At 43.9% G+C, this 14,402-nt stretch overlaps 1 protein-coding gene across 1 annotated transcript in view; it reads left to right on the top strand.

The window, feature by feature from the left end:
* Window positions 1–14,402, top strand: part of LOC126190927 (guanine nucleotide exchange factor subunit Rich) — a 294,040-nt gene that overhangs the window by 106,909 nt on the left and 172,729 nt on the right. Inside the window, exon 9 of the mRNA XM_049931563.1 lies at window positions 14,085–14,321. Coding sequence (XP_049787520.1) covers window positions 14,085–14,321 — 237 coding nt within the window. The remainder of the gene's footprint in view (window positions 1–14,084; window positions 14,322–14,402) is intronic.

Here is a 14,402-nt window from a genome sequence, read left to right as displayed (position 1 = left end):
TATATATATATATATATATATATATATATATATATATATATATATATATATATATATATATATATATATAGTTATAATAGAAGGAAACCTACCACGTAGGAAAAATATACCTAAAAACAAAGATGATGTGACTTACCAAATGAAAGTGCTGGCAGGTCGACAGACACACAAACATACACACAAAATTCAAGCTTTCGCAACAAACTGTTGCCTCATCAGGAAAGAGGGAAGGAGAGGGAAAGACGAAAGGATGTGGGTTTTAAGGGAGAGGGTAAGGAGTCATTCCAGTCCCGGGAGCCCGGGAGCGGAAAGACTTACCTTAGGGGGAAAAAAGGATATGTGTGTGTGTGTGCGAGTTTATACCTGTCCTTTTTTCCCCCTAAGGTAAGTCTTTCCGCTCCCGGGACTGGAATGACTCCTTACCCTCTCCCTTAAAACCCACATCCTTTCGTCTTTCCCTCTCCTTCCCTCTTTCCTGATGAGGCAACAGTTTGTTGCGAAAGCTTGAATTTTGTGTGTATGTTTGTGTTCGTTTGTGTGTCTGTCGACCTGACAGCACTTTCATTTGGTAAGTCACATCATCTTTGTTTTTAGGTGTGTATATATATATATATATATATATATATATATATATATATATATATATATATATATATATATATATATATATATTTGTGTGTCTATCGACCTGACAGCGCTTTTGTTTGGTAAGTCTCATCACCTTCCTTTATATATATATATATATATATATATATATATATATATATATATAGAGAGAGAGAGAGAGAGAGAGAGAGAGGGGGGGGGGGGGGGGGGGAACATTCCACGTGGGAAAAATATATCTAAAAAGAAAGATGATGAGACTTACCAAACAAAAGCGCTGGCAGGTCGATAGACACACAAACATACACACAAAATTCAAGCTTTCGCAACCAACGGTTGCCTCATCATGAAAGAGGGAAGGAGAGGGAAAGACGAAAGGATTTGGGTTTTAAGGGAGAGGGTAAGGAGTCATTCCAATCCCGGGAGCGGAAAGACTTTGCCTTTACAAATGTCTGCTTGTGTCTGTGTATATGCGGATGGATATGTGTGTGTGCGCGCGCGAGTGTATACCTGTCCTTTTTCCCCCCTAAGGTAAGTCTTTCCGCTCCCGGGATTGGAATGACTCCTTACCCTCTCCCTTAAAACCCAAATCCTTTCGTCTTTCCCTCTCCTTCCCTCTTTCCTGATGAGGCAACCGTTGGTTGCGAAAGTTTGAATTTTGTGGGTATGTTTGTGTTTGTTCGTGTGTCTATCGACCTGCCAGCGCTTTTGTTTGGTAAGTCTCATCATCTTTCTTTTTATATATATATATATATATATATATATATATATATATATATATATATATATATATATATATAAACAAAGATGATGTGACTTACCAAATGAAAGTGCTCGCAGGTCGACAGACACACAAACGAACACAAACATACACACAAAATTCTAGCTTTCGCAACCACGAGGGAAACATTCCATGTGGAAAAAATATATCTAAAAAGAAAGATGATGAGGAATTAGATACTGGATTGTAAGGCATACCCAGGAGCAGATGCAAACTAGTGGTTAAGAGTTGGCTGAACTTTAAAGATATTGGTTAGGAAGAATCAATACGCAAATAAATGGGATACGGAAGTACTAAGGAATGATGAGATGCTGTTGAAGTTCTCTAAGACAATAGGTAGAGCAATAAGGAATAGCTCAGTAGACAGTACAGTTGAAGAAGAATGTACATGTCTAAAAAGGACAATCACAGAAGTTGGAAAGAAAAACATAGGTACAAAGAAGGTAACTGTGAATAAACCCTGGGTAACAGAAGAAATACTTTAGTTGATCTGTGAAAGAAGGAAGTACAAAAAAGTTCAGGGAAATTTGGGAATACAGAAATAAAAGTTGCTGAGGAATGAAGTAAATAGGAAGTGCAGGGAAGCTAACACGAAATGGCTGCATGAAAAATGTGAAGGAATTGTAAAAGAAATGATTGTCAGAAGAACTGACTCAATATATAGGAAAATAAAAACAATAGCCTGTGAACTCAAAAGCAAGGGAGGTAACATAAAGAGTGCAATAGGAATTCCACTGTTAAATGCAGAGGAGAGAGCAGATAGGTGGAAAGAGTACATTGAAGGCCTCTATGAGGGGCAAGATTTGTCTGAAGTGATAGAAGAAGAAACAGAAGTTGATTGAGAAGAAGTAGAGGATCCAGTATTAGAATCAGAATTTAAGAGAACTTTGGAGGACTTAGAATCAAATAAGGTGGAAGGGATGGATAACATTCCATCAGAAATTCTAAAATCAAAGGGGGAAATGGCAACAAAACAACTCTTCATGTTGGTGTGTAGAATGTATGAGTCTGGCGACATACCATCTAACTTTTGGAAAAATAACATACACACAATCCCGAAGACTGCAAGAGCTAACAAGTTCAAGAATTATTGCACAATCAGCTTAACAGCTCATGCATCCAAGTTGCTGACGAGAATAATATACAGAAGAATGGAAAAGAAAATCGAGGATGTGCTAGATGACGATCAGTTTGGCTTTAGAAAAGGTAAAGCACCAGAGAGACAATTTTGACATTGCGCTTGAGAATGGAAGCAAGATTAAAGAGAAATCAGGACAGGTTTATAGGATTTGTCGACCCAGAAAAAGCGTTTGAAAATATAAAATGGTGCAAGATTTTCGAAATTCTGATAAAAATATGGGTACGCTATAGGGAGAGACAGGTAATATACAGAATGTGCAAAAACAAAGAGGTAACAATAAGAGTGGATGACCAAGAACAAAGCGCTTGGATTAAAAAGTGTGTAAGACAGGGATGTAGTCTTTTGCTCTTACCATTCAATCTGTATATGGAAGAAGCAATGATGGAAATAAAAAGAAAGGTTCAGGAGTGGAATTAAAATTCAAGGTGAAAGGACATCTATGATACGATTCACTGGTGACATTGCTATTTTGTGTGAAAGTGAAGAAGAATTACATGATATGCTGAATGGAATGAACACTGTAATGAGTACAGAATACGAATTGAGAGTAAATCAAAGAAAGGTGAAAGTAATGAGAAGTAGCAGAAATGAGAACAGCAAGAAACTTAACATCAGGATTGATAGTCACGAAGTAAAGTAAGATAAGGAATTCTACCATCTAGGCAGCAAAATAACCAGTAACAGATGGAGCAAGGAGGACAGCAAAACCAGACTTACCACAAGCATAAAGGGCATTCCTGCCCTAGGGAAGTCTACTAGTATCAAACATGGGCCTTAATTCGAGGAAGAAATTTCTGAGTATGTACGTTTGGAGCACAGCATTGTATGGTAGTAAAACATGGACTGTAGGAAAACCGGAACAGGAGAGAATTGAAACATTTGAGATGTGTTGCTACCTATGAATGTTGAAAATTGGTGGCCTCATAATGTAAGGAATGAGGAGGTTCTGTGCAGAATTGGAGAGGAAAGGAATATGTGGAAAACACACAAGGAGAAGGGACAGGATGATACGACATCTATTAAGAAATCAGGGTACATCCACAGTACTGGAGGGATCTGTAGAGGGCAAAAACTGTAGAGGAAAACAGAGACTGGAATAAATCTAGCAAATAATTGAGGAGTAGGTTGCAAGTGCTACTCTGAGATGAAGAGGTTAGCACAGGAGAGGAATTTGTGGCAGGCTGCATCAAACCAGTCAAAAGACTGATGAACCCCTGGCCTCCCCCCTCCAAAAAAAGAAAGCTCATTTAAGTGATAAGCGTAGATCTTTTCAATTGATGCAGGCGAGTACAGTGTTCATTTGTTATATATTTTTACGAGCTTCCGACAGGAACGACTTATTTACAGATACCTATGCAGTTACTAGATTATTTTTTTAATTTCTTGCATGTTCAAGTGCTTACTAGGCACAAGCTTTTATTTTAACAACAGCGTAGCGTTCGGTACTGTTATCAACTATTGTATCATATAGGCTTTTGTGTGTTTTAGTTTATATAGCTCAGTGTCATTTAGACTGTTAGTGAGAGAGCGCTTCGTATTCCTGCTGCTAATAAGCTGAGTATGCCATTAGTTTGTTAGATATTTTTATGAGTTTCAAACAGGAGCGACTGCAGTAATGGATAGGAACTGTGACTGCTGTGTACAGATGTGAGCTTAGTTGGTGACCCTTCACTCACAGCTCCAGGCTGCATTGGCTTCCATCACACAGCTTGAGGCTGCTGCCAAGGGGCATCACTGTGAGGAGTTGGACGCAGGGGTGCAAGGGACATCAAGCATGTCCCATGTGTCCCCCAATCGGTCCACTGCTGTGGCTGCCCTGGAACCTGACTGCACTGAGGTTGGCTCCTCACCCATGGTTGAGTGGGAGATCATTCCAAAGTCTGGCAGGCAGAAAAAAAGGGTCAATTGTAGGGCCTCCATAGTTCGTTTGATGAACAAGTTTCAGTTGTTATCTGTGGCTCAGGATGTTTCTGAGCTGGATGCAGTTGTCCACCCTGTTCCAGAGGAAGCTTCTCAGCTCGCAAGGATTGGGCATTCACAAAGGGTGGGTTCGCTGGGAATTGACAACTCCAACATTAGGTGCGTAATGGGGCCCCTTAGGAACATGGCTGCCAAGGAGGGGAAGGAAACCAGTGTGCACTCCGTGTGCATACCAGGGGCAGTCATTCCGGATGTGGAAAGGGTGCTTCTGGATGCCATGAAGAGTACAGGGTGCAGCCAACAGCAGGTGGTACTTCATGTCAGTACCAATGACATGTGTCACTTTGGATCAGAGGAGATTCTCTCTGGTTTTGGGCAGCTAGCAGCAATGGTAAAGACTGACAGTCTTGCTTGTGAGATTAAGGCAGAGCTCACCATCTGTAGCATCATCATTAGAATTGACTGTGGTCCATTGGTGCAGAGCTGAGTGGAGGATCTGAATCAGAGGCTCAGGCAGTTCCATGTCCACATAGGCTGCAGATTCCTTGACTTTCATCATCGGGTGGTGGGTTTCCGGGTTCCGCTTAATAGGTCAAGAGTCCAATGCACACAGGAAGCGGCTACACAGGTAGTGGAGACTGTGTGGAAGGGACTGGGCAGTTTTTTAGGTTAGAGGGTGCCAGGGAACCACAGTAATGGCATCCGTCTAAAAGGGGACAAGTAAAACACAGTAAGTTACTATCGGTACTGTAAGTTATGATTGGTACTGTAGTCGTAAATTGTCGTAGCTGTGTTGGGAAAGAACCAAAGCTCCAAGCCCTAATAGAAAGCACTAAAGCTCAAATAGTTATATGTACAGAGAGCTGGCTAAAGCCGGAAATAAGTTCAGATGAAATTTTTTCAAACGATCTACCAGTCTTCAGAAAGCATAGATTAAATACAGTTGGTGGTGGAGTATTTATTGCTGTCAGAAGTAGTTTGCCATGTAGTGAAATTGAAGTAGATATTTCCTGCGAAATAGCATGGGTAGAGGTTATACTTGACAATCGGACTGAACTATTAAATGGATCACTTTATTGACTCCCCCCAACTCAGAAGATATAGTTGCTGAACAGTTCAAAGAAACCTTGAGTCTCATTTCAAATAGGTACCCCACTCATACAGTTACAGTCGGTGATGACTTCAATCTACTCTCAATATGCTTGAAAAATTATGTGCTTAAAGCTGGCAGCATGCATAAAACATCATCCGAAATTGTACTGAATGCTTTCTCAGAAAATTATTTTGAACATTTAGTTCATGAGCCCACTCGAAGCATAAATGGTTGTGAAACCATACTTGACCTCTTAGCAATAAATAATCCTGGACAAATCGTGATGAATACGGGGATTAGCAACCACCAGGCAGTTGCTGATAGGCTGAATGCCATAACACCTACAACTGCCAAAAAGAAACGCAAAGTATATCTATTTAAAAAAGCTGATAAAAATGCTGTTTTAAGAGACAGTTTTCATTCCTTCCGATCTGATCATGAAAGTGTAGAAAAGTTATGGAATTATTTCAAAGAGATAGTATCAACAGCAATTGAGAGATATATACCACTTAAATTAATATGTGATGGTACTGATCCCCTATGGTACACAAAATGGGTCAGAAGCAGCAAAAAAAGCATGCCAAATTTAAAAGAACGCAAAATTCCCAAGAGTGCCTGATATATAGCAAGTACTTCAATGCAAAATGCTTTTAATAATTTCCATAACGAAACTCTGTCTTCAAATCTGGCAGAAAACCCAAAGAGATTCTGGTCATACATAAAGCACACCAGTGGCAAGACGAAATCAATACCTTCACTGTGCAGTAACAATGGTGACGTCACTGATGACAGTGTCACTAAAGCAGAGTTATTAAACATGGTTTTCAAAAACTCCTTCACCAAAGAAGATGAAGTAAATATTCCTGAATTCCAATCAAGAACAACTGCCAAGATGAGAAACATAGTAGATATCAAACTTCCTGGCAGATTAAAACTGTGTGCCCGACCGAGACTCGAACTCGGGACCTTTGCCTTTCGTGGGCAAGTGCTCTACCATCTGAGCTACCGAAGCACGACTCACACCCAGTACTCACAGCTTTACTTCTGCCAGTATCTCGTCTCCTACCATCCAAACTTTACAGAAGCTCTTCTGCGATAATCTCATTCTATAGTAGATATCCTAGGTGTTGCAAAGCAGCTTAAGTCACATAATAAAGGCAAGGCATCTAGTCCAGATTGTATACCAGTCAGGTTCCTCTCAGAGTATGCTGATACAATAGCTCCATTCTTAGTAAGTATATACAACCGCTCGCTCACTGAAAGATCTGTACCTAAAGACTGAAAATTGCTCAATCCACAATAATACCCAAAAAGGGAAGTAGGAGTAATCCGTTGAATTACAGGCCCATATCATTAATGTCATTTTGCAGTAGGGTTTTGGAACATATACTGTATTTGAACATTATGAAGTACATCGAAGAAAACAATTTATTGACACGTAGTCAGCACGGATTCATAAAATATAGTTCTTGTGAAACACAAATAGCTCATTATACTCATGAAGTAATGAGTGCTATTGTCAGGGGATGTCAAATTGATTCCGTTCCTCACAAGCATCTTCTAACCAAACAGCATGCCTATGGAATATCGCCTCAGTTGTGTGACTGGATTCGTGATTTCCTGTCAGAAAGGTAACAGTTCATAGTAATAGATGGAAAGTTGTCAAATAAAACAGAAGTAATATCCGGCATTCTCCAAGGAAGTGTTACAGGCCCTCTATTGTTCCTGATCTATATTTACAATATAGGAGACAATCTTAGTAGCCATCTTAGATTGTTTGCAGATGATGCTGTCATTTACCATCTTGTAAAGTTATCAGATGACCAAAACGAATTGCAAAATGATTTAGATAAGATATCTGTATGGTACAAAAAGTGGCAGTTGACCCTGAACAAAGAAAAGTGTGAAATTATTCACATGAGTCCTAAAAGAAATCCACTAATTTTCGATTATGCGATAAGTCACACAAATCTGAAGGCTGTAAATTCGACTAAATACTTAGGGATTACAATTACAAATAACCTAAATTGGAACAATCTCATAGATAATGTTGTGGGCAGAGCAGACCAAAGGCTGTGATTCATTGGCAGAACACTTCGAAGGTGCAACAGGTCTACTAAAGAGACTGTTTACACCACACTTGTCCGCCCTATTCTGGAGTATTGCTGTGCGATGTGGGATGTGCATCAGGTAGGACTGACAGATGACATTGAAAAAGTACAAAGAAGGGTGGCTCGTTTTGTATTATCGCAGAATAGGGGAGATAGTGACACAGACATGATATGTGAATTGGAATGGCAATCATTAAAACAAAGGCGTTTTTTGTTGCGAAGGGATCTTCTCGTGAAATTTCAATCACCAGTTTTCTCCTTCGATTGCGAAAACATTCTGTTGGCACCCACCTACATAGGGAGTAGTGATCGTCATGATAAAATAAGAGAAATCAGGGCTTGCACAGAAAAATTTAAGTGCTCGTTTTTTCCCGCTCGCCATTCAAGAATGGAATGGTAGAGAGACAGCTTGAAGTTGGTTCATTAAGCCCTCTGCCAGGCAATTTATTGTGAATAGCAGAGTAATCACGTAGATGTAGATGTAGATGTTTGTTACAAGGGAAGGGATATGTGATGAAAACTAGTGTGATAATACATTTTTTAAAAAATTTTGTATTTTGTTTTGAGGTAATGCTGCTACTTAATGAATCTACTGTGTGCATACTGAATTTGTATGTGTATTGCAATGTGTAAATTCCCATGTGGTGCATACAAACGTGCAACAGAAAACGTTTAGACCTTTGATCTTTCTGTAGTAGAAGTACACACATCCACTCACACCAACACCCAAACGCATACACCTCTGGCCACAACGAGACTGGCTGTTGATTATTGACATCAGTTGCCTGGGCATATGCATGTGGATAGAGGGTAGGAAGGGAAACATGAGGTGAGGAAAGTGTGAGGCAGGTCTCTCAAAAGATGACTTAGGGGTTGCACAACAAGGTGAAAGAAATTCAGAGAGTAGAGCCTATAAAAGATAGAGGAAGGAGAGAAAGGAAAGGAGACAAAGGTGAAAATGAGAAGGGAGACGGAAAAAGAGGGAGGGTTGGAAAAAAGGGGTGAGGCAGTGGTGGGGGAGGAATGCCAACATGGGGTTGGGGGGAAAGGGGTGGGAGAATGCAGTATATGATTTAGATGGGGAAGGAATGGTGTGGACAGAAGAGAGAAGAAAAAAGTTAAGATGAGACAGCAGAAAACAGGTGAGTGGAGGTTTAGACCAGGGGGATCACAAGAGTACAGCATACACTGGAGGTAGAATTCCCACCTGCATAGTTCAGAGAAACTAGTGCTGAAAGGGAGTATCCAAATGGTTCGCACAGTGGAGCAGCTGTTGAAGTCATTTGTGTTGTAGTGCGAAGCATCTGGATGGTCACGTTTGCAGTTTGCCATAATTTGGTGGTGGCCATTCCTGTGAGTAGGCAGTTGGGTACTTGTCAAGTACAGTAATTTCAGCTTAGCTGATATGTAACATCGCTGCTTTCACACAAGGCTCTGCCTTTTATAGGGTAGAAAATGACATTTACTGCACTGTGGTAGGTGGTGGTGGGTGAGATGCATGGGAAAGATCTTGCACCTGTGTCGACCACATGGGAATGAACCATGATGTGAAGAATTGGACTTGGAATAGGGATGGACAACGATATTCTTAGGATGGATGGGCAGCAGAGCACAACTGGGGTGATGTGGGTAGGATTTTGGGTAGGTGGAGGTCCTGGTCTTTCTCAACTTAATGAGTTACCTTCCTAAATGGGGATGTCTGTCTTTCAAATGGCTCCATAAATATGTCTTTTCATATGGACCTCACTAACCACTGCTATTAACTCCACTTTGATAGCTGTCTCCTGTTTCATGTCAAAAATCCTATCCACATCACTCAAAGTTGTATTTCACTGCCCTTTCGACATACGGACTGTCCTTGTTCGTTCCTATTCCAATACTGCTGCCAATGCAACAGCTCATGGGTCATTCCTCTGTAGTCAGCTCAAGTGCAAGACCTGTCCTTAAAATTCACCCACTGTCTCCCACTGCCTCATACCGCAGTCCAGTCACCGGCATTTCCTACCCAATAAAAGGCAGGGCCATGTGTAAAAGCAGCCATGTTATGTATTAATTAAGCTTCAATTCTGTGTGGCCATGACAAGTAACAATCTGTCTACTGGCATGAATGGCTACTGACAGATATGGCAAAATGCGAAGTTGACCATATAGTTGCCAGACATGCTGTGCACAACAGCGTTAATGGTTTCAACAGCTGCTTCGCTACTTGAGCCGTTTGGATTTCTCTTCCAGCACTAGTTTCTCTGACCTATGCAGATGGGAATTCTCTCTTCAGCACATACTGTTCACTTGCGAACCCCCTGGCTTTAACTTCCACTAACCTGTTTCCCACTGCCTCGCTGTACTGTTTCCCTCTCTCCCCCGCCCCCCCCCCCCCCCTCCACCCCATATGTAGCCATTTTCTCTCTCTCTCTCTCTCTCTCTCTCTCTCTCTCTCCCTCCCTCTCTACCTACGTACGTACGTACGTACATACCTACCTACCTACCTACCTACCTTTCTACCCTCTACCCTCTATACAGTGGATCAGGTTAGGATCCCAAGTATCACACGCAGCAGCCATTCACCAAGGAGGACTCTCATTGGTGAGTAATCAATGAAAAAGAGTTTTACATGATGCTCTTGAGCCTTATTAATAATGGTGTTATTGTGGTGGTGGCTTAGTGGACTGGTTAAGATCAATTCTTGATGTGCTGAAAGTTGTGGGCTCGAATCCTATCAAGTGCTTATAATTTTCATTTTTAAGTCTCTATCAAAATGACTTTGATTGTTGTTTTTATTCAGTTCCTTAATTCTTTGCCACATCATTTTAATAATCATATTAACTTTTTATTTTTTCTCATTTTTTCTTACTATATAATTTTTTATTTGGAGCATTTGTGTATGTGTTTTTTTTATTATTTTTGTCTATTAAATTTTATTGAATTTCTTCCATTTTATCATTTTACATTTTCGTCAATATTACTGTATTCATTACTGCTGTTGCTCATTTTATTTTAATTTCTATTTCTTTATAATACCTTCTTTCATTTAAATCTTCATTTTATTTTTTTGCCCATAGTACACAAAAATTTATATTTTAAATGTATGTATGATAGTTACTATAAAAAAATACATCTTCTAATGAAAAATACATTTTTGATGTCGCTACACAACCAGTGCAAATTGATTATTTAGTCTTTTATTTTTGAACCAGTAAATCAGCATTTTAAAATCTTCAAATACTATGTTTCATAAATAAAAATAATTAAAATTACATAGGCGAAGATTCCAAATCAAGAAAGAATGATCATAATAAAAAATGAGAGCAGATAATAAAGTTATGAGTAAAATGATGTGTTAAATATTAGAAATAAAAACATTAATTTAAACAAATTAACTGAATAAAAACAATGATCAAAGTAATTTCGATAAAGATTTAAAAATAAAAGTTTAAAAGCACGTTACAGGATTGAAACCCCCAAACTTCACATCAGGAAAGGATCTTAAGTGCTACACTAAATCGCTGCTGTGATAACGCTGCTATTATTAAGGCTCTAGAGCAGTGGTTGTCAACCCGGGCCCTAATGCCCACTAGTGGATGTTCCAGCTTTCATAGTGGTCAGTAGGTGGCAAGGGATTTTAAAAACATTTTCATTGCCTTTTCATAACATTTCGATGTGGAGTACTTGGTATATAACTACTATTGTACACTTTATCTTGTTTTAACACCGCTTAGTAAATTTTGTAAAATTGCTTTGCTACTTTGTAAATCAACATTACTGAGGAACTGGTGGGTGATTAGAAAATTTTACTACTAACAGAAATATAAAAGTGGACAGTAAGGAAAAAAAAGGTGACAACCCCTTCTCTAGGCTATCATGCAAAATTCAGTTTTATTCATTAATCACAAATGTAGGTCTGCTTTGATGAACGGCTGCACAGTGTGATATTTAGCACCCTCACGTACACCACCAAATAAATGGTTTAAAAAAGTCAATCCCTCTTCTGTGTACATCCCCTTGTTAATAAGTCATTAATTTACTTGCAGCTGGTACAATTATTTGGTACATAGTACTTGTCGATCCTGATTGTTTCACTTTTAATTCCAAAAACACAGAATTTCACTGCTTCCATTTTGATGTGTCTCTTCCCACCCCTCCCCCTCCCCTCCACCCACCCCCTCCCCACCACACACCCCCTCCCCTCCCCCTCCCCTCCCCCTCCCATCCACCCACCCCCTCCCCCTCCCCTCCATCCACCTCTCCCCTCCCCCTTCCTCCCCTCCCCATTCACCACCACCCTCCCCCTTCCCCACCCCTCCCTCCCCACCACCAACCATGCCCTACCCTTCCCCTCCCTCCCCACCCCAACCACGCCCTACCCTTCCCCTCCCTCCCCACCCCAACCACGCCCACCCCTTCCCCTCCCCTCCCTCCCCATCCCATTCCCCTCCCTCCCTCCCCATTCCCTTGCCATGCCCTCCCTCCCTCCCACGTTCCCCTCCCCACCCCTTCCCCTCCCTCCCCCTCCCCTTACCCTCCCCCTCACTCCCCTCCCCTCCCCACCCTCCGCATTTCCTTCCCCTCCCTCCTTCCCTCCCCATTCCCTTCCCCTACCCTCCATCCCTCCCCATTCCCCTCCCCTCCCTCCCTCCCCATTCCCTTCCCCTCCCCTCCCTCCCTCCCCATTCCCTTCCCCTCCCCTCCCTCCCCCCTTCCACCCCCCTCCCCTCTCTCACTCCCCATCCCATTCCCCTCCCGTCCCTCCCCACCCCTTTCCCCTCTCGTCCCTCCCCACCCCTTTCCCCTATCGTCCCTCCCCACCCCTTTCCCCTCTCGTCCGTCCCCACCCCTTCCCTTCCCTTCCCCTCCCATCCCACCCCTTTCCCCTCCCGTCCCACCCCTTTCCCCTCCCGTCCCACCCCTTTCCCCTCCCCCCTGTCCCTCCCCCACCCTTCGTACCTTCCCCCTCCCCTTCCTTCCCCCTCCCCTTCCTACCTTCCCCCTCCCAACCCCTTCCCACCCTCTCCATCAACTTCCCCTCCCCACCCTCCCCATTCCCTTCCCCTCCCCGCCCTCCCCATTCCCATCCCCCTGCCCTCCCTCACTCCCCTTCCCCTCCCGTCCCTCCCCACCCCTTCCCCTCCCGGCCTCGCTTCCCAAGCCCTCCCGTCCCTCCCCTTCCCCATGCCCTCCCGTCCCTCCCCTCCCCTTCCCTTCCCTTCCCCTCCTCTCCCCTTCCCCTACCCTCCCTCTCCATCCCCATCCCCAACCCCTGCCCTCCTTCCCTCCCCATTCCCTCCCCTCCCTCCCTCCCCATTCCCGTCCCCTCCCTCCCTCCCCATTCACCTCCCCTCCCCTCCCTCCCTCCCCATTCCATTCCCCTCCCCTCCCTCACTGCCCATCCCTTTCCCCTCCCATCCCTCCCCACCCCTTTCCCCTCCCGTCCCTCCCCACCCCATCCCCTCCCGTCCCTCCCCACCCCTTTCCCCTCCCGTCCCATCCCTTTCCCCTCCCCCCTTCCCTCCCCTCCCCTTCCTACCTTCCCCCTCCCAACCCCTCCCCTCCCTCTCCATCACCTTCCACTCCCCGCCCTCCCCATTCCCTTCCCCTCCCCGCCCTCCCCACCATTCCCTTCCCCCTGCCGTCCCTCCCCATTCCCTTCCCCCTGCCCTCCCTCTCTCCCCATTCCCTTCCCCCTGCCCTCCCTCCCTCCCCATTCCCTTCCCCTCCCCTCCCTCATCCCCCTTCCCCTCCCATCCCTCCCCACCCCTTTCTCCTCCTGTCCCTCCCCTTCCCCTCCCCTTCCCCTTCCTTTCCCCTCCTCTCCCCTTCCCCTCCATTTCCCCTCCTCTCCCCTTCCCCTCCCCCCACCCATCCCCTTCCCCTCCCTTTCCCCCTGTCCCTACCTTCCCCCCCTCCCCCATCAACACCCCTCCCCCTCCACACCCCCCCACTGACTCCCCCCACTGCCACCCCCTCCCCCAACTGCCTTCCCCTCCCCCCCTCTCACACTGCTTCCCCCTCCCCTACCCCCATTGCCTCCCCCTCCCCCACTTCCTCCCCCTCCCCTCCTCCTCCTCCCCCCACTGCTACTCCCTCCCCCTCCCCCACTTTCTCCCCCTCCCCCACTTCCTCCCCCTCCCCTCCTCCCCAGACTGCCACCCCCTCCCCCCTCCCCCACTTCCTCCTTCTCCCCTCCTCCACTTCCTCCCCCTCCCCTGCTCCTACTCCCCCTCCTCCTCCTCCTCCTCCCCCTCCCCCTCCCCCTCCCCCCATTTCCCCTTCCCCTCATTGTTCCCATCCTCAACACTTATGATTTATGTATTGTGGAAACACTATTTCCCTGAGGTACACCATTAGATTTACTTATTGCAGGATGTTATTTTCCATATTACTCTTAAGCTCAAAAATCCTTTGATAGTAAAATATTCGTACATAAATTTCTGTGCACAGAGTCATCAGGGGCACCTGTATCTTCAAGGTGGAGATCGGACATACATCAATCTTGGAGAAAATTTAATGAAAGTTTATCATCAGCATCCTAAGGACCAACGTTCACCTCTTTACAGCTCAGGAGAAGTCTTTTTAGATACAGAAAATGTTACTGTTACAAGCACATTGATGGGCAGTAAACAGTGGATTGTTGTTCCTATTCCTTCTGCATACTCTAGCACAAATTGGCCAATAAGAGTAAGTCTAGTGTCCTTTTCAGCTACTTTTTACAGTAAAAAATCTTAAAATACTGTTTATTAATCAATTCATTTATTGCAG

The sequence above is a fragment of the Schistocerca cancellata genome, chromosome 6 (genome assembly GCF_023864275.1).
Source record: "Schistocerca cancellata isolate TAMUIC-IGC-003103 chromosome 6, iqSchCanc2.1, whole genome shotgun sequence".
NCBI classification, from domain to species: Eukaryota; Metazoa; Arthropoda; class Insecta; order Orthoptera; family Acrididae; genus Schistocerca; species Schistocerca cancellata.
This window is presented reverse-complemented; position numbering and strand designations above follow the sequence as displayed.